Source organism: Lepisosteus oculatus, chromosome 14 (genome assembly GCF_040954835.1).
Source record: "Lepisosteus oculatus isolate fLepOcu1 chromosome 14, fLepOcu1.hap2, whole genome shotgun sequence".
In the NCBI taxonomy this organism is placed as follows: domain Eukaryota; kingdom Metazoa; phylum Chordata; class Actinopteri; order Semionotiformes; family Lepisosteidae; genus Lepisosteus; species Lepisosteus oculatus.
The window spans coordinates 42,186,719-42,205,649 of record NC_090709.1 but is presented as its reverse complement, the minus strand read 5'-3'; the positions used below and the strand labels follow the sequence as shown (position 1 = coordinate 42,205,649).

General features: G+C 50.8%; 1 protein-coding gene and 3 long non-coding RNA genes across 4 annotated transcripts in view; all 4 read right to left on the bottom strand.

Annotated features, from left to right (window-relative positions):
* The window catches only part of LOC138243307 (uncharacterized), a 176,176-nt gene that overhangs the window by 3,506 nt on the left and 153,739 nt on the right, over window positions 1-18,931 (bottom strand). The window lies entirely within an intron of this gene.
* Window positions 65-3,013, bottom strand: LOC107076043 (uncharacterized). The gene is made up of 6 exons (XR_011192086.1): window positions 2,910-3,013; window positions 2,722-2,806; window positions 2,515-2,628; window positions 2,199-2,414; window positions 630-2,030; window positions 65-236 (listed from the first exon to the last, which is right to left on the bottom strand). It is a non-coding gene; the product is annotated as an uncharacterized lncRNA (long non-coding RNA).
* On the bottom strand, window positions 3,506-5,309 carry LOC107076045 (uncharacterized). The gene is made up of 3 exons (XR_001477475.2): window positions 4,896-5,309; window positions 4,501-4,650; window positions 3,506-4,255 (listed from the first exon to the last, which is right to left on the bottom strand). It is a non-coding gene; the product is annotated as an uncharacterized lncRNA (long non-coding RNA).
* LOC107076034 (uncharacterized) lies at window positions 11,966-17,069 on the bottom strand. Its single transcript, XM_069198825.1, has 2 exons — window positions 16,507-17,069; window positions 11,966-14,689 (listed from the first exon to the last, which is right to left on the bottom strand). Exons 1-2 carry the CDS (start codon window positions 16,913-16,915, stop codon window positions 13,836-13,838), a joined length of 1,263 nt encoding a protein of 420 aa, XP_069054926.1. The 5' UTR covers window positions 16,916-17,069; the 3' UTR covers window positions 11,966-13,835.

Below are 18,931 nucleotides of genomic sequence, written 5' to 3'. Positions count from 1 at the left end.
TTCCCACTGGCAGCCTGGAAAATTAGAGAAAAGAGGAGAGAGCATTCCAAGCCTGTCTTCCCACTTTCAATTTTTTGGACATCCTGGAAAATTAGAGTATCCAAGCTCTATCCCAACCCTACCTCTCTTCCCACTGGCAAGAGTCTGGGCAGCCTGGAAAACGCAGGAGAGGGAGTTCAACGTCGATCCCATCTCCTCATCCATACCCATCTTCCCACTGTCTGCCTCTGGACAACCTGGAAAATTAGGGAAAAGATTACAGGAGAGAGTAACCAAGCTCTATCCCAACCCTACCTCTCTTCCCACTAGCAGCGTCTGGGCAGCCTGGGAAACACAGGAGAGGGAGTTCAACGTCAATGCCAACTCCTCATCCATACCCGTCTTCCCACTGTCAATTTTATGGACATCCTAGAAAAGCAGGGAAAAGATTATAGGAGAGAACATCCAATCACTATTCAAACTCCCAAGCTGTCTTCCCACTGGCAGCCTGGAAAATTAGAGAAAAGAGGAGAGAGCATCCCACCTCTATTCCAACTGCCCTTCCAAGCCTGTCTTCCCACTTTCAATTTTTTGGAAATCCTGGAAAATTAAGGAAAGTATCCAACCTCTACCCCAACTCCAAAGCCTACCTCTTCCCACTGGCAGCGTCTTTGCAGCCTGGAAAACACAGGAGAGGGAGTTCAACGTCAATCCCAACACCTCATCCATACCCGTCTCTCCACTGTCAGCCTCTGGACAACCTGGAAAATTAGGGAAAAGAACACAGAAGGGTTCAATCTTCACCCCACCTCCATTCCAACTCCTCATCCAAACCCGTCGGCCTACTGTCAGTTCTTTTGGACATCCTGGAAAATCAGGGTAAAAATAACAGGAGAAAGCATCCAAAGGAGACAGGAGAGGGTTCAATCTTCATCCATGCTGGTCTTCCCAATTTCAGCCTCCGGACTTGATGGAAAATGGAAAAGCAGGATGGGAGAGAGTATCCAACCACTATTCCAGTATAGCTGGCAGCATCCCGGACTGCCTGGAAAACCCCACCTCCATTCCAACTCCTCATCCATACCCGTCTTCCCACTGTCTGCCTCTGGACATTCTGGAAAACTACAGAAATGAACACAGGACAGAGCCTCGGGTCTTCCTACTGGCTGCCTCTGGAAAGCTTGTGCATTGGAGTCAATCTTGACCTTTGACCCCTGACCTTTGTGGCTCGCAGTGTATGAGCTCAGAGAGCAGGACACTGCTGTAGGCTGCACAGCTGTGACAGCTGGTTCGTGCGTCTGAGGGCAGCAGTCTGGCTCTGCAGTCTCTCTGTGCCTCATCTGTATTTAGCCCAGTGTTCACTTGTATTACTAGTTATAGTAATACTGTTAATTATACAATAATACTTCACCAGGCTCTAATATCAATGCTAGTAACTTTATAACGGTTCTCCTCTCTCACTAGTTGGGTTGTGGGTTCATGCCCCGAGTGCGATATAGGAATAACAGGACTAACCTGACCCTGTGCTCAAGCTGAAGACTGGTGTTGGACTCAAGTACGAGAGTGTAGTGTCAACAGCACACTGACCAGGATCTTATGGACAGGAGACAGCAGGTGGTCAGGACACAGCCTTGAGGGTCACCCCCTGGAGCCCCGATAGGAGGAGTCCACTGGCTCCTGCCTGCCTGGTGCCTCGTGCCCTTCAGTGCTGATGGGGTACCCTGTCCCCTCCTGTGCTGACCGGTCGAGAACACCCTCTTGACTTCTAACTGCAGGTCTGGGGGTGCCCTCTCCTGCATGGTACAGGGTCTGACCTTGCTCCTGTTGGGAATAAACATGCCTGAAGGCAGCCTGTGCTCCACCGAGTCCCGACTGCTCCGGTCCAGAGCTGGTGTTCTGGTGACCCATCCTGGAAAGACACAGGCGTGTTGTCCACAGGTTCTCTCTCCCCCTTCCTCACCTTGTTCAGAGGATGCGACACCTCTGGGCTCCTCCTGGTCAGCCTGAGTCTTCGGGGGGTCCAGGCGCTGGGCTCCTCCCAGAGTCAAGGTCTGAGGCGAGAGACAGCAGGAGGTCAGGACACAGCCCTGAGGGTCACCCCCTGGAGCCCCGATAGGAGGAGTCCACTGGCTCTCCGCCTGGAGCTCATCTCCAGGGAGCAGCCTGAATCAGGGTCACCCGCAGCTCTTCATCATCATCATCGTCGTCGTCATCCTCACAAGCTCCAGCAGGCAGGAGATCGGGACACCCTTGATGTCTCCCCGAGACGACTCCTACTCTGTCCCCTCGGAGTCTGTGGATCCCAGATCGGTCAGATCAGTACCAATCACATAAGGACAGCTTCGCCTGCGAGGGACAGCCAGTGAAGGAGAGCTTCTCAACTCCATCCCAACTCCCAGCCATATCCGTCTTCCCACTGGCCGCCTCTGGCCAGCCTGGAAAACACAGTCCAATGTCAATACCAACACATCCTGGAAAACTAGGAAAAGGGATGGGAGGAAGCACCTAACTCCCAATTTATCTTCCCATCCATACCTGGCTCTTCACTGGCAGCCTCTGGACATCTTGGGAAAACATGGGACAAGAGAGTATCCCACTTCCATTCCAACTCCCCAGTACCAGTCTTCCTATAGTTCATCTCTGGACATCCTGGAGAATTAAGGAAAATAATTCAGCAGAAAGAGTCCAACCTATGTCCAATCTCTCCATCCATACTTGTTGTGAACTGACGTGCCCACTGACCTCAGACCTGGACAGCTCCCGGGCTCAGTAACCCGCTCTGTAGAGTGTAGAGGAGAAGGGCAGCTCTCTGCAGATCACAGTGGCCCTGAAAGCAAGGAAACAGCCCCTGGATGTGGACAGAAGGGACACAAAGTCCCCCAGTTTGTGTCCCTTCTCCACAGTGAAAGGTACTCAGATACGTCCCACACCTGACACACCCAGGTGACAAGTGATCCTCTAACTCCAGGGAGGGTCTCCTCCCAGTGACAACCCCGGGAAGATCTGACAGCACACAGCCGCTAGGAAGACCTGCGCTGCGGTCATGGAGATCAGGAGGAAGACCCTGAAGCAGACAGGACTGTCAGAACCGAGGGACACAGCTCGAGATGAAGACCAGCATCACCTGCGAGGGAAATCCAGTGAAGGAGAGACTCGCCTGTTCTGCACTTACCTGCCTGGCTGATGGGGGGGGTCCTCCATCCCCTTGTCCTCTAACTGCACATCTGGGGACACCCTCTCCAGCCTGGTACAGTGTTGCCCCACTTCACCACTGGCTGCCTGTTCCCGTTTCCTAACACAGGGGGCAGCTCCCACATTCCCAGTCCCTCCTCACCTGTCCCACAGCCTCCCTGACCTCTCCCTGCCTTTCTGGGGCCAAGTTCCTCCTGCAGGAGCTGCGTCTGGTGGGAATAAACAGGACTGAAGGGCAGCCTGTGCTCCACCGGGACCCGACTGCTCCTGTCCAGAGCTGCTGTTCTGGTAACCCATCCTGGAGAAACACAGGCGTGTTGTCCAGAGGCTCTCTTACCCCTTCCTCACCTTGTCTGGGGTTTCTGACACCCCTGGGCTCCCCTTCATTGTTGTGGCACCACTGGGCTCCTCCTCATTCTGACACCTCTGGGGTCCTCCTGGTCAGCCTGAGTCTTCGGGGGGTCCAGGCACTGGGGCTCCTCCCAGAGTCGAGGTCCAGGAGGAGTTTCTTCCTGTTGGCTTCTCCCAGATCTTCCAGACTCCTCAGGCCTGAGCCGGGCTGGGAGGAGGGAACCTTCCCTGAGATCCTGGAGTCCGAAGTCCAGACGACACGACCGGAGAGATGGAGCCGATGGGGGAGGATGTGGGCGTCGGGGTGTCTGTCCTCCCTCTTGACTTTTCCTCCTTCAGGATCCCACAGAGATCTCGGTTGAGCGTGTTCACTGTCACACAGGAATGTTCCTTGGCTTCAACTGTCTGGTACCCAACTCCTCCAGCTCCCACCTGGCTGGTACCCCACTCCTCTCACCATTCCAGCGAACAGAGAGATCCACTGGTTTAGTGACCAACCATTCCAGTGAACCCCCAGCACGGTAAACAGGCAAATAAACTAATTATTCAGGAAACAGACTGAAGAGACGGTCTGGTTTGGTGGTTAACGCGTACAGAGATTATCCAAGAAAGGGTGTCCTCGTTAATTCTCTGTTGGATTTTCAGTTGTTCTGGGACAAAACCGTCCTTCATTAAGGGACACCTGCAGACTTCCACTGATCTGAACCGAACTTCCATCAGGGAATTTCGTGGGCTTGCGAGAAGAATTGGAGACGAACAACAATAATAATAGACTTCATTGACATATTCATACTTGGTCAGATATTAAAATAAACATCATGAGTTCAAAATAGCTGGTGATACTCGAATCTACAACCACACTAAACCCGACAGTGAAGTAGCTGTCTCTGCTCTGTACAGTATAAACACAGGTCAGGCGTGTCTCTGTACTGCGCGTCTCTAGACTGCGTAGATACAGGACAGGTGCGTCTCACTCACCTCTCTCTCCTGCTCGGTGACTGAGCCAGTGGACACACAGGCAGAAGGAGAGCAGAGAACAGGGTGAAGATCAGACTCACTCCTGCTGGGATCTCCCATCAGGCTGGGCAGGGCTCCGGGTTCGAGTGCCGAGGGTGGGCTTCCTGTAAACTGCAAGAAGGAGGATCAACAACCCTTCAGCACAAGCAAGGAGTTCTCCACCTCAGTGTCATTATTAATTTCATGCTCCTGCCCCAGCTTGTATTCAGCCAACAGGAAAGTGAGGGTAGACGAGAGACTACAATGAGTTGTTTTTTCTACAACAAACAAGACGGGTCTGCCGCAGTTCGTCTCTAAATATTGAGATCACATCCTGCCACGCCCTACATAAAGAAAAGAGTGTGCTTTGTTCTCACCTGTAAGCAGTCTGGTGCCTTTTGTGACGTGGATCTCTCCTCTGTCTCTGGTGGTGCAGTCCATCTCTCTGAGCCTCTCAATTCTCAGACTAGGAGAGTGAGTGGAGCTGGAAGACCATCAGGACTGAGAGCGATACAAGAACCCCCTCTGTCAGGAGTGTAGACCCCTCTAGTGACCCTACTGTAGACCTGCTCACCTCCCACAGTGACAATCATAGCGCTGATAGTGTTTCCCTGAAGGTCCCTCACTGTGTAGCTCCCCTGATCAGCTGGAGTGAGGGAGTACAGTGTCAGAGAGCCGTCCCACACCAACACTCTGTCTCTGTACTGGGGGACACAGCGGGCTGTGCTGTTCTGGACAGAACACACTGAGGTCCAGTTTCCACCTCCTGCAGGGTCAAACAGAACCTCCACCGGCTCTCCATTGAACAGAGGGACAGACAGAGAGGCTTCAGGCTGCAGGGTGACTGTCTCTGTGAGCTGAAAGACAATCAGGACAGAGGATGATATAAGAACCCCCTCTGTCAGGAGTGTAGACCCCTCTAGTGACCCTACTGTAGACCTGCTCACCTCCCACAGTGACGATAGTGTTTCCCTGAAGGTCCCTCACTCTGTAGCTCCCCTGATCAGACGCCCTCAGGTCCTTGCAGACGCATACAAGCGAAAAATAAAACCAGTCGCTTACATACGAAAGACCTCCGTCTTCATCTAAATCGTTCATCAGCGCAAATAAAAGCCGCTATAATTGGATTCGCGTTCAGATCACATTCAAACACGCAACCGCTGCTCTCGTTTGTTCAACGACTAATTGCACTTAAGTAGCAGAGAGTAGTGTCGTACCCACATCCAGTATATTTTAGCATAAATGCCCTTTATAGAAATATAAACGGGAACATCCCGTCATACATAAACACGACACAAAGTAATAATCCTCCATATTCATTCATTTGTAGTTTAAATTAATTGAAATGCTCCGATTCAGAGCGTCTAATAGTCCGTGCTAATTAGGACAATGCTGAGCCCTTTGTGTATTAAGCACAAGTTCAGCTGGTCTCCAACTTGACTCCGCACGGTTTTTCGTAGCATTGAGCTCAGAGCTGTAGCTCTTCTCCAGACAGCAGCGTGCTCTCCGAGAGCTCGTTATAACTGACCCACAGCGGTCAGTATGAAGTTTGCGCTGAACACTGTACATCACCCACACGCGGTACCTCAGCTTCCGAGCCCAGTCAGCTCTGCTGTGTTCACGACAGGACCTCCGCTCTCTCTTTCCTGTCCTCTGATCCGACAAATGACGTTTCCCTCTGCTCTGGACCACGAAACTCACACCACCTGGGTGAGATCGCATCAATTAAGCAATTAAGAGTCCAGAAACTTTATTGAGCTCCGTTTCTGAAGAACGCATCTGAAAAAAAGTCATAATTCTGCTCGAAAGGGCCCTTTTACCGCTGTTACAAGGATAAAAAGCAGCCAACAGTACGTAAAAGTGAATTCAGTTGAAAAATAAGATTTCCCAAACCTGACATTCGATCTTTTAAACAACTCAGGGCAGAGCAGACCTGCGACCGGAGAATTGCAGAGTAAGCTGATCAATATTCAAGTTCATAAATGTTAAGATGGGTGTCAGTTCTGTACGTGACTCTCCGTCGAATGAGAAAATTGTCAGCGACGAAAATCTCAATGCCTCCCCCCGCACGCACACACCCCCAAACTCGACTCTCGCCGGTCTCTTCCCGACTCCTGGTGCCGTCTTCTGCTTCTTCAATCCTTTCTGAGCTGTACTCTGGACCAATCAGGAGATTCCCTTGGCTGCCCTCTGGACCAATCAGGTGCGTCTTGGGTACCTTTCTGTGAACCAATCGGAAGATTCCCTTGGCCGCCCTCTGGACCAATCGGGTGCGTCTTTACCCGACCTGAAGTGAAACAGATCTGCTGCATTAATCGCCAAAGCTGAACATTTTGCGAGCTGCAAAAATCAGGTTCTTACCTGGAGATGAAACCACGTACCAGTACCTTATTTTCTGATCCGTGTAAAAAAAAAATACAAACGTTTCTGGACATTAGCTGGTGCTTTTAGTCACTATTGACCGACTCCGCGGTGAGGAAGATGTGGTCCTCGCCTTTGTCCACTGTTGGACATACCATAACTAACTCGCAGCCTCAAATAGAGACGTTACACACATTAAAAACAAACTGGGATAAAGTGCAACTTGTCGCCCCCTAAAAGTGCAGAAGACTTGTGCAGACACAAATGTATAAGTTATACATACAACCGAAATTAAACGTTCGCTTACATATGAAGGATCTCCGTATGAACCTCCATTTATCAGTGCAAATAAAACCCGCTTCAATAGGATTCGCGTTCAGAATCAAACGTTGTGGTCTCGTACCCTCACCTGGCATAATTTAGCATGAATGAGCCTCTAAAATTAAATTCAGCAACAGCCCGTTATACACAAACACGACACAAAGGAATAGCTCTATATTAACGTGACCAACATTTATTTACGGTTTAAATTAATTGAAATGCTCCGATTCAGAGCGTCTTGTAGTTCGTGCTAATTAGGACAACAATGCTGAGCCCTTTTGTGTATAAAGCACAAGTTCACCTGCTCTCGAACTTCACACAAATTAAAAACACACTTAGATAAAGTGCAGCATGTCTCCCCTAAATGTGCAGAAGACTTGTGCAGACACAAATGTATATATTGTACATACAACCGGAAAAAACGTTCGCTTACATCTGAAGGATCTCCGTATGAATCTTCGTCATTTACCAGTGCAAATAAAACCCGCTTCAATAGGATTCGCGTTCAAATTCAAACCCGCAACTGCTGCTCTCGTTTGTGTCGGGACTGATTGCACTTGAGTATCGCGTTAGTAATCTCGTACACTCATCTGGTATAATTTAGCATGATTGACCCTCTTAAATTAAAAAGAGGGACATCCCGTTATACATAAACACGACATAAAGTAATAGTTCTATATTAACGTGACCAACATCCATTTACGGTTTAAATTAATTGAAATGCTGCGATTCAGAGCGTCTTGTAGTTCGTGCTAATTAAGACAGCAATACTGAGCCCTTTGTGTATTAAGCACAAGTTCAGCTGGTCTCCAACTTGACTCCGCACGGTTTTTCGTAGCATTGAGCTCAGAGCTGTAGCTCTTCTCCAGACAGCAGCGTGCTCTCCGAGAGCTCGTTAGAACTGACCCACAGCGGTCAGTATGAAGTTTGCGCTGAACACTGTACATCACACACACGCGGTACCTCTGCTTCCAAGCCCAGTCAGCTCTGCTGTGTTCACGACAGGACCTCCGCTCTCTCTCTCTCTCTCTCTCTCTCTCTCTCTCTCTCTCTCTCTCTCTCTCTCTCTCTCTCTCTCTCTCTCTCTCTCTCTCTCTCTCTCTCTCTCTCTCCCTGTGATCTGATCCGACAAATGACGTTTCCCTTCAGTCTGAACCAGGAAACTCTCTCCCATCCCCTGGGTAAGATCGCATCCCGGCCAATCAAGAGACTTCGTCAATTAAGCAATTAAGAGTCCAGAAACTTTATTGAAAACGCAAGTTCAGTTTCTGAAGAATGCATATGAAAATAGTTATAATTGTTCTCTGTAACAATTATAAGAAACAGCAAACATTATGTAAAACGTGCATTCAGCTTAAAAAAACAACATTTCCTAAAAATGACTTTTGATCTTTTTAAAACAACTCAGGACAGAGCTGACCGTGCGATCTGCTATCTTAGAGAATTGCAGAGTAAGCTTATTAATTAAGTTCATAAATGTTAAGATGGGTCTGTACCTGATCGAAATATGTGTCCAACGCAATAAGTACATCGAATTAGAATTGTAGGGCATTTCAAATTTGTAGATCTCAGTTCTGTACATGATATATCTCATGAAACAAGTAATTATATGAAAGATGGTATAATTTCACGTCATTTCAAGTATAAAAATCCGTTCTGTACGTGACAGAAATGTGTGTCTAATGAAATGAGTGATTCCGTTAAAGCAGAAGCAATTTGAATGGCATTTAAATATATAGATCTCGGTTCTGTACATGATGTATCTCACGAAATAAGTCATTATATGAAAGATGATAGGATTTCATGTCATATCGAAATTAGAAAGCCGTTCTGGTCTGTGCAGTGTTTTTGTGCCGGCGGCACCTATTCTTCCTGTTGTGAAGTTGTGTGGCGCTTATGTGCCAGCGAGTGCGAGTCATTTACGTTTCCTGTCGTGAAGTTGTGTTCGTTTTTGTATACCAAATCAAAAATCCACGAACAGGGAATTAGCCATCAGGAACAACGCCTCTCATCCGCTTCATGGGACTGTTACTGGGCAGCGGAGCACTTTTAGCAACAGACTGCTCCAGCTCCGGTGTTCAAGGGAACGTTTCCGCAGGTCTTTCCTCCCGGCGGCTGTCAGGGTGTATAACACTGCCCTAGACTAGGACTGTTCGCCCTTCATCTGCTCCTCTATGGACAGCATGTTTACTCCATTGTACTTTTTGGACAATCAGTCTGTATAAACCTACGCACACTTTGGACATATTTTATTGTTTCTACAGTGACTATGATCAGCGCATTTTCCACACACCCGTGTATACATTTATTTTATATTTAGACCAGACAGATCGACAGAGCTGTAGCACTGCTGTCAGTCGACAAGAAACGTCGCTGTTCAGAACACCCGGTGAACTGTCACTCTCCAGAAACTCACACTGGGCGACGGCACCCATGAACTTTTGCTCTTCAACGAGGACGAGCTGACGTTTTGCGAGCTCTTTTCTGAAAACGACAGCCCTGTTAAACGTCATTCTGAAACACAGGCGTAAAATTGTTTTTATTGTTTTTACAGTGACTACGATCAGCACACTTTGCACACACCTATGTATTTATTTATTTTTATTTATCTTGTTTGTCTTTTGTTTTATAACTATTCTGATGTCTGTTTTTGCTCGTCTTGGGCTGGACTGCTGTAACACATCGATTTCCCTACGGGATCTATCTAAGAAACTCCTGTTGCTTTACATTTTTTTTACTTTTTTGTTTGGTAGATGAGGTCTAGAAAGTGTCTCCCGATTTTCTAAAGTGGGTGTTGAACAGTCCAAAAAAAACCAAAACATCCTCAAGTGTTTTTTACAGGGGATTATCGTCAGTGGCTCGCTAGACAGATATTTCTGAACTGTGGCGCAGTATTTCTGCTTCTCAAAACACAGGTTCGAGGGCCCCCTCAAGCAGACACTAAAAATATCGTCTTTTTTGAAGGCAGATGGGTTGTAACTCTGTGAAACACTCACGCAGTTCAACCGCAAAACAATACAATAGAATTACACGGTATCGCCTCCGCTCTGCCTTCTTAGCGAGCCAATCAGGAGTTTCCATTCTCAGCATCTCTGAAACCAATCAGGTGTGTCTATAATCGCCTGTCTCTGCACCAATCGGGCGGGTCTGTGGCCTTCTCTGCGAGCCCATCAGGAGAATAAGACTCACTGGACTGGGGGGCCCCTGAGCTACAAGACTCACAGGATTCGGGGTCAGTGTCTGATTCTGTAGGAAACGTCTTATTGAACTGCTGCACAAGCCTATTGCAAAGGGACACGCCGTTCAATAATTCTTCAAGTGCGGTTTGGAAAAGGCACTTCTTTACACAGAGGGTGGTGGGGGTGGGGAACAAGCTGCCCAGCCCTGTGGTTGAAGCCGATACCCTGGCTTCTCTCCAGACACTGCTGGGTGAGCTCCTCCGGTCAGGACAGGAGGCATTTTTTTTACACGGAGGGTGGTGGGGGTGGGGAACAAGCTGCCCAACCTTGTTGTTGAAGCTTAGCCAGTTGTTTCTTGAAAGACGCCAGGCTAGTAGATCCTCAGATCAATTAACTCCTAGCTAACGAGCAGGACAGATCAGACGAATGGCCTGCTCTCGTTTGTAACTCTTGATATCAGTGATATTTTTGTCCCAGTGGGGCAGAATCGTCCTCTCTGCTCCTCCAGCCTGGCCTGTCTCCCTCCACCCCTTCAGTCTGTTTCCACAGCCCCAGAGCAGATAGCACCCGCAGGGCTTCCAGACAAGACACACCCCTATTCTACAACTGTGCCCCAGAAACACACACTGACTTTCATCTTCTGCCCTGAGATTTTTCTTTTTTACAAGCCTGTGTGAGAATTCCACGCGAGCTGTCTTTAAATTCTCACGTAGAAACACCTGCATCTCCACCAGATCTCGGAATCCTGGGCGCGTTGTCTCCCTCTGGTGGCCGCAGGCGGTACTGCTGGCGTTGTGGAGTCTGTGAGCAGTGCGACAGCTGATCCGCTGTGAGAGAAGACAGGAGTGTCTCCCTCTGGTGGCCGCAGGCGGTACTGCTGGCGCTGTGGAGTCTGTGAGCAGCGTGACAGCTGATCCGCTGTGAGAAGACAGGAGTGTCTCCCTCCTGTGGCCGCAGGCGGTACTGCTGGCGCTGTGGAGTCTGTGAGCAGTGTGACAGCTGATCCGCTGTGAGAGAAAACAGGAGTGTCTCCCTCCTGTGGCCGCAGGCGGTACTGCTGGCGCTGTGGAGTCTGTGAGCAGTGTGACAGCTGATCCGCTGCGAGAGAAGACAGGAGTGTCTCCCTCCTGTGGCCGCAGGCGGTACTGCTGGTGCTGTGGAGCCTGTGAGCAGTGTGACAGCTGATCCCCTGTGAGGTACTGCTGGTCTGGTCCGATGCACACAGGACATGACTACTATAGTTCTTCAACTTAGCTTGAGAAATAAACCCCAGAGTCCGGAGGACTCAATATAAGGATGGGGGCGGGGTTACTGTGGGGGCGGGGGTAGGGTTATTGTGAGTGTGGGGTCATTGTGTGGGCGGGGCCATGGCTGGGGGGTGGGGTTATTGTGTGGGCGTGGTTATCATGTGGGAGGGGCGGGGTTATTGTGTGGGCGTGGTTACTGTGGGGGCGGGTCTTGTGTGTAGTGGTGGCAGTAGGTTGAGGTGATGAAACAGCTCCCCGACTGTCCTGCGCCAACCGGCACACAGAACTGGTCTGGCTTTGAAATTAAAGGAAAAAGTACCGAAACCATCAAGGCCAATGTCTGTTCAGTGTCGTTCGTGTTTAATGTTTCTTCGCAAAAAACGTTACACAAGAAATAATTGCCTTACCAATGAAATAAAAAAACAGAACATCAATTGTTGTTTTAAAAACCTTTACACTTTACAGACCGCTCCTATAACTGCAGGTTCTGGCATTTCCAAACTGGATTAGACCGGCGGTTTTAAATTTAAGTATATATGAAACATCAATTTCAGGCTTTTCCTTTCTCTCCGGTGGCCTTTAAAGTAGCTTTTCTCATCTCTCAATTCCAGTGAGGATTTGCTGGTGCATTTCTAAGCTACCTGCCCGATTTAAACTCTGCCCACACTGACTGCAGCTGAATCTGCAGTACACAGACTAGGACATGATGCTACAAACTGTTCCACGCGTGTGGACGAACAGCTTATTCCACTTTGTTATTCCAGCTTTCCTAAAGCCTGTAATTTCTAACTGCTTCTTCCAATTCAGGGTCGCCAGAACCTATCCCAGCAGGCAATGAGCGCAAGGCAGGGCTCACCCTGGACAGGACACCAGTCCATCCCAGGACACACACACTCACACACCCCCTGGACAGGACACCAGTCCATCCCAGGACACACACACTCACACACCCCCTGGACAGGACACCAGTCCATCACAGGACACAGACACTCACACACCCTGGACAGGACACCAGTCCATCACAGGACACACACACTCACACACCCTGGACAGGACACCAGTCCATCACAGGACACACACACACTCACACACCCGTGACAGGACACCAGTCCATCACATGACACACACACACACCCCCTGGACAGGACACCAGTCCATCACATGACACACACACACACACCCCCTGGACAGGACACCAGTCCATCACATGACACACACACTCACACACCCCCAGGACAGGACATCACAGGACACACCCCCTGGACAGTCTATCACAGGACACTCACACTTACACTCACACACCCTGGACAGGACACCAGTCCATCACAGGACACACACACACACCCTGGACAGGACACCAGTCCATCGCAGGACACACAGACACACACACACCCTGGACAGGACACCAGTCCATCACAGGACACACCCCCTGGACAGTCTATCACAGGACACTCACACTTACACTCACACACCCTGGACAGGACACCAGTCCATCACAGGACACACACACACACACACACACACACACCCTGGACAGGACACCAGTCCATCGCAGGACACACAGACACACACACACCCTGGACAGGACACCAGTCCATCACAGGACACACACACACAAAGTCTCACACAGGGCCAATGAGAGAACATGCAAACTCCACACAGACAGCCCCTTCTAGATTCTGGAACCGCCGCTCGACGGCACGAGATTTGGAGCACCCCGAGCCGATCGCTCGCCACGAGCGCTCCCCCTCCTTCGTCGGGCCCCTAGGCCCTGTGCCTGCAGTGCCTCATGGGACATCCGGCCCTGCTTCCAGTAGTCAATATCACACCTCAGTATCAGAAGGCTGATGGGACACTAAAGAAGTCCCCTTTCACGGGGTTTGAATCGCCCCGTCCCCCGGGTTGACGTCACAGACCAGCCGCCCCCGAGGTCTGGAACCGAACCCGGGAAATTTCGTAGGCCCCTAGGCACTGTGCCTCATGGGAAATCCGGCCCCGCTTATAGCAATCAATATCACACCTCAGCATCAGAAGGTTGATGAGACATTAAAACCGCCCTCCCGCGGGTTTGAATCGCCCCGTCCCCCCGGGGTTGGCGTCACAGACCAGCCGCCCCTGAGGTCTGGAACCGAACCCGGGAAATTTTGTAGGCACTGTGCCTCATGGGAAATCCGGCCCCGCTTATAGCAGTCAATATCACACCTCAGCATCAGAAGGTTGACGAGACATTAAAACCGCCCTCCCGCGGGTCCGAATCGGAGGCCCGGGGGCCCGGGCGGGGCCCGCCGGCGCCGTGGAGGAGCCGGTGGTTCTTGTAGTGGTCCGAGCGGCTGAACGTCTTGCCGCAGTGGCCGCAGCGCAGCCGCCGCTCGCCCGTGTGGATGAGCTCGTGGCGCCGCAGGTTGCCCAGGCGGCCGAAGCCCCGGCCGCAGAGGCGGCAGCCGAAGGGCCGCTCGCCCGTGTGGGTCAGCCAGTGGCGCTTCAGGCTGCCCGAGCGGCTGAAGCTCAGGCCGCACTGGCCGCAGGCGAAGGGCCGGCGCGCGGGAGGAGGAGGAGGAAGAGGAGGGGCCGGGGGGGGCCCCGGCGGCCATCTCGGAGGGCTCGAGCCCCCCCGGTTTCGCCGATGGTCGGCCCCCTCCTCGCCGAGCCCGCCGGCCGGCCGCTCTGCTGCGCGGACCTCGGCGGCCTGTCCCGCGGGCCGCGCGGCGTCCAGGTCGCCCCGCCCCTCTTCTTTCTGTCCTCGGACAGAGACGGACTCCGCTCCGCCGCCGCTTCGTGGAATATCGCCGGCGCCCTGCCTGTTTGGAGCATCCCGATCCCCAATCGCCTGACGGTAGCGAGCCACGCTCTCGGGTCTTTGCTCGGAAGGGCGATACTCCGGTCCGCCAAGATCTTCCACCCTGCTTCTGTGCTGCTCCCCGGGTTGCTCCTTCCTCTCGGCAGCCAGGAGCTCTGTCTCCTGCATACAGACGGACCCCCACTCCTCCTCCTCCTCCTCCTCGTTGCACTGCTGTTCAAGAGGAGCCCCTTCCCCAGCGTCAGCGAGAGCCCCGACCTCCGACCCTGAAGAGACAGGAGAAGAGCCCAGTTAACGTCAGCCAGGGCTGTCTCGGAAAAGGAACTTCTTCGGGGTTTAGACAGGCGTGCAAGTTCAACCGTGGTACGCAAAACATCACAAGCACTACAATGCACCCCGGCCATTTGCAGGGGAGATGTCGAGCACCGACATTAAAAGAACAAGGAATCTGTTTTGGGGCGGAGTGGTGGCTCTTTGGCTCAGGATCTGCGCCCGGGGCCGGAAGGGGTTTGCCAGTTCGAATCCCGCGGCCCGCAGAGGAATCCTACTCCGTTGGGGCCCCCCGAGCGAGGCCCTTCACCCCATCTGCTCCAGGGGTGCTGTATAAATGGCCGACCCTGCCCTCTGACCCCCCCAGCTTCTCTCTCTCTCCCCGTCTGTGTGTCTCCTGGAGAGCCAGCTGGGGTCTGCGACAAGACCGATTCCTCATGCCAGAAATTGTATAGGGCTAATAGAGTGATCTGATCTTATATCTTATATCTCGACACGGCACAGTTATAAAACTGAGGCATGTAATACGAGACCAGAACAGAAATAGTGTACCCATTAGAGCAATTCCATCTGATCTAGGTTTAGTATTATAAATAACTGAATTAAGAGGTGCGAACTCTACATTACATTAGATGTGTACTTTACAGTACCAAGTTGACCACATCAAGACTTTAATAGCAGACCAGCACAAAGCACTAGATACACCTTGATATTCACTTTATTCTGGAGATAAGTCCAGGACAGCCACTTTTCTAACTATTCTGATGTCTGTTTTTGCTTTGTCTTGGGCTGGACTGCTGTAACACATCAATTTCCCTACGGGATTAATAAAGTATTATCTATCTAAAATCATCCGTGCACGTCCTAAGCGGTTTTCTCCAGCAAGCATGAAGATTTTGCAAACAATGGGTTAAATCAAACGATTTCTCCCCCTGCGTGCACCACTGTATCCAGAGACCGAAGATAACATATTATGCAAATAGTAACGAAATAAAAATGAATGACGCGAAATTCTAGACGTGTAAGAACCGGTTGTGTACTTTCCAATAAGAGAATACCACACCACGATAATTCCTTACGCTCAATTACTTGCATGATATAAATGTTGTAAAAGCTTTCATTAAACCACTAAACGCTAATTGCATTACTAAATACTAGACACAAACTCATTTTATTCAGTTAAAATAGAAACACTGGAGCCCGATATTAATAATATATTCAATACATAGGCGACAAAATAGTCTACGATAAATTGCTCGGGGATAAGATTCTATTTTAAACATTGTTCCGCTGAAAATGTTTACGTTCTGCGGCAAGAAAATGTAACTCATCGGTATCCAGATGCATATCTTTATAGGATTACCGCTAACTCGCCGCAAATCATCTCGATGAACAAAAGACCGCGCATAACGAGGGCATTTCTAATCCTACTTAACTACACGAAATGCAACAACATGGAGTCAACGTTGGATCTAAGGATCTGCGCCCGTGGCTGGGAGGGGTTTGCCGGTTCAAATCCCGCAGCCGGCAGAGGAATCCTACTCCGTTGGGGACCCCCTGAGCGAGGCCCTGAACCCCAGCTGCTCCAGGGGCGCCGTACCCTGCGCTCTGACCCCCAGCTTCTCTCCCTGTCCGTGTGTCTCCTGGAGAGCCAGCTGGGGTCTGCGACAAGACCGATTCCTCATGCCAGAAATCGTATAGGGCCCATCAAGCGATCTTTCGAGATGCAGACCCATCCTCGGTCAATATTCCCGGGGCGACGTTTTCACGAGTCACGCACAGAGACAGCATTTCCTCCACGCGAGTCACTTACACCCGGCACCCGACAGCTCCAGCTCCGGGTCCGTTTCTTCCTTGACTTCCACGATCACCTCGCCGGGCGGCGTGTGTCCGAGGCGATCCGTCTGCCCCCGGTCTCGGTCTCCTCCCGACCCCGCCGCCTGCTGCCCCCAGACCTGCAGCCTCCCCCTCAGGGTCTCGATCTCCCGCTTCATCTGGGCGATCTCATCCCCGAAGCTGCCCCGGAGAAACTTGGTCAGGGTGAACACCACCCGCCTCACCAGCATCCCCGAGCTCCGGCGGAGCTGGTCTCGAAACGGGTCCTCCGAGGCAGACACGCCGCTTCGGAAAATGTCCGCCACTTCGGACACGATCGCCCGCAGCAGCGCCTCCATGCACGACTCGATCTCGCTTTCCAGCGTGAACAGGCAGTCCGTCGTCATTTTGTTTTCTGAGATAATCCCAGGGCCGATGAGGACGGGGTCGTGCAGCTGTGTCTCTCACCAAATCACAAACATGTACACAGATCTGAAAGGGGGAAGAGGCGGCCCTTTGTCGTACCAAGGCATCACCAATCAGAGCTGAGCGATCTCTCCTCCTACATAGTCCTAAACCGGATTTCCGGGTTGTTTGAGCACTTCCTTAGTGACTGTTGCTATGCATGACAGACAAGCGGAGGTGTTGTTATCATACGAGAGCCCTCAATCCGATTTCTCACCCACTTGTATTGCATTCCCAGCAGCGATGGTTTTACACACGCTGAGACGTACCAAAAACGAACATGACGTCTATTACAGGTCTTACAATTTCCTTGAACACAGCAGAAATCGGGCGGAGATGTCACACTACCCGTTGTTAAGCATGTCCCAAGTCCCCAGAGGCGAAAGGCAGGGTGTAGGCTTTAAATTCAAAATCATGGCTATGACGTTCCTTAAATACTGCCACAAAACACGACAGCGTGGAGGTGCAAAAAGACAGGCAAATAAAATATCCGTGCCGCAAATCGTAACAAGAAAAAGACGCGGCTAAAATTCTACCTGCTGAGTTTTGCGTGTCCACTTTTTACTGTCTTTTTTTCAGCCTACAACATCTTTTCAACATCATATCATTCAGTGAGAATCACATCAGACATGTTGTGTAGAGGAGAGTTGCACTGAGACACAGCTCAGCTCAGCTCAGCAAAGGTTGGACGGGTCTGTTTTAATTTTTTTAGGAAAAGAGCCAGGTATGTTTTTTAATATGGTTAGCAGCCAGATCACCCTGCAACTCACAACTGGCAGCCCCCCCACTGGAGCTCAGCAGGTGTGAGCCTGGTCAGTACCTGGAGGGGAGACCTCCTGGGAAAAACTAAGGTTGCTGCTGGAAGAGGTGTTAGTGGGGCCAGCAGGGGGCGCTCTCACCCTGCGGTCCGTGCGGGTCCTGATGCCCCAGTATAGTGACGGGGGACACTAGACTGTAAACAGGCCCCGTCCTTCGGATGAGACGTAAAACCAAGGTCCTGACTCTCTGTGGTCATTAAAAATCCCAGGGCGTTTCTCGAAAAGAGTAGGGGTGTAACCCTGGCGTCCTGGCCAAATTTCCCATTGGCCCTTACCAATCATGGCCTCCTAATAACCCCCCTCTCTGGACTGGCTTCATCCCGCTGCTCTCCTCCCCACTGAGAGCTGGTGTGTGGGGAGCGTTCTGGCGCACTATGGCTGCCGTCGCATCATCCAGGTGGGGGCTGCACATTGGTGGAGGGGATTCCCCATGACCTGTAAAGCGCTTTGAGTGGAGTGTCCAGAAAAGCGCTATATAAGTGTAAGCAATTATTATTTCCCAGAGAACACTTAAGAAGAGAGTTCTAGACTCCAGGAGGTTTTTCAGCTGTCTAGTCATATACATGCCTGTATACTGTATAAACAAAGTTTGCATTTGTCTGCATTTTGTTGTTCAGAGTATAGCTTTGCATTACTGTCATGAATGGGTGTTTAGAAACTTCTGTATAGGCATTACTGTATATGCATCCATTTTCTAACCACTTCTTCCAATTCAGAGACTGAACTGGGGACCCAGAGCCTATCCTGACAAGCAGTGGACATAAGGAAGAGTATTTCAGGGCACGCCAGTCCTTTGCAGGGCAGACAGACTCCGACACACACACACTCAACCCAGGGCCAGTTTTCCCAGAAGCCAATTCACCCACCCGTAAATATTTGGACTGTGTGAGGAAACTGGAGCCCCCAGAGGACGCCCACCTCAAAGCAAAGGGAACATAGAGACTCCCCACAGGTGGCACCTCAGAAATTGAACCCCAGGGCCCCAGTGCTGCCAGACGGCAGTACCAACACCTGCAGCACCATGCCACCTGTTCAAAAAAAGGATATTCAAAATCGAGTGTAGTAATGACTTTGCATATCTTTCACTCGAGAGGGAACCTCGTTCTTGGCGTTTTGTTAAGCATAGCGGAGGAAAATATT

Bases quoted from the DNA above. Each gene is read 5' to 3' on its own strand.
- LOC107076034 (XM_069198825.1), bottom strand. From the start codon at position 16,915: ATGACGACGGACTGCCTGTTCACGCTGGAAAGCGAGATCGAGTCGTGC. The intron at 14,690-16,506 runs GTAAGTGACTCG...CTGTCTCTTCAG, and splicing joins GGAGCTGTCGGGTGCCGGGT to GGTCGGAGGTCGGGGCTCTC.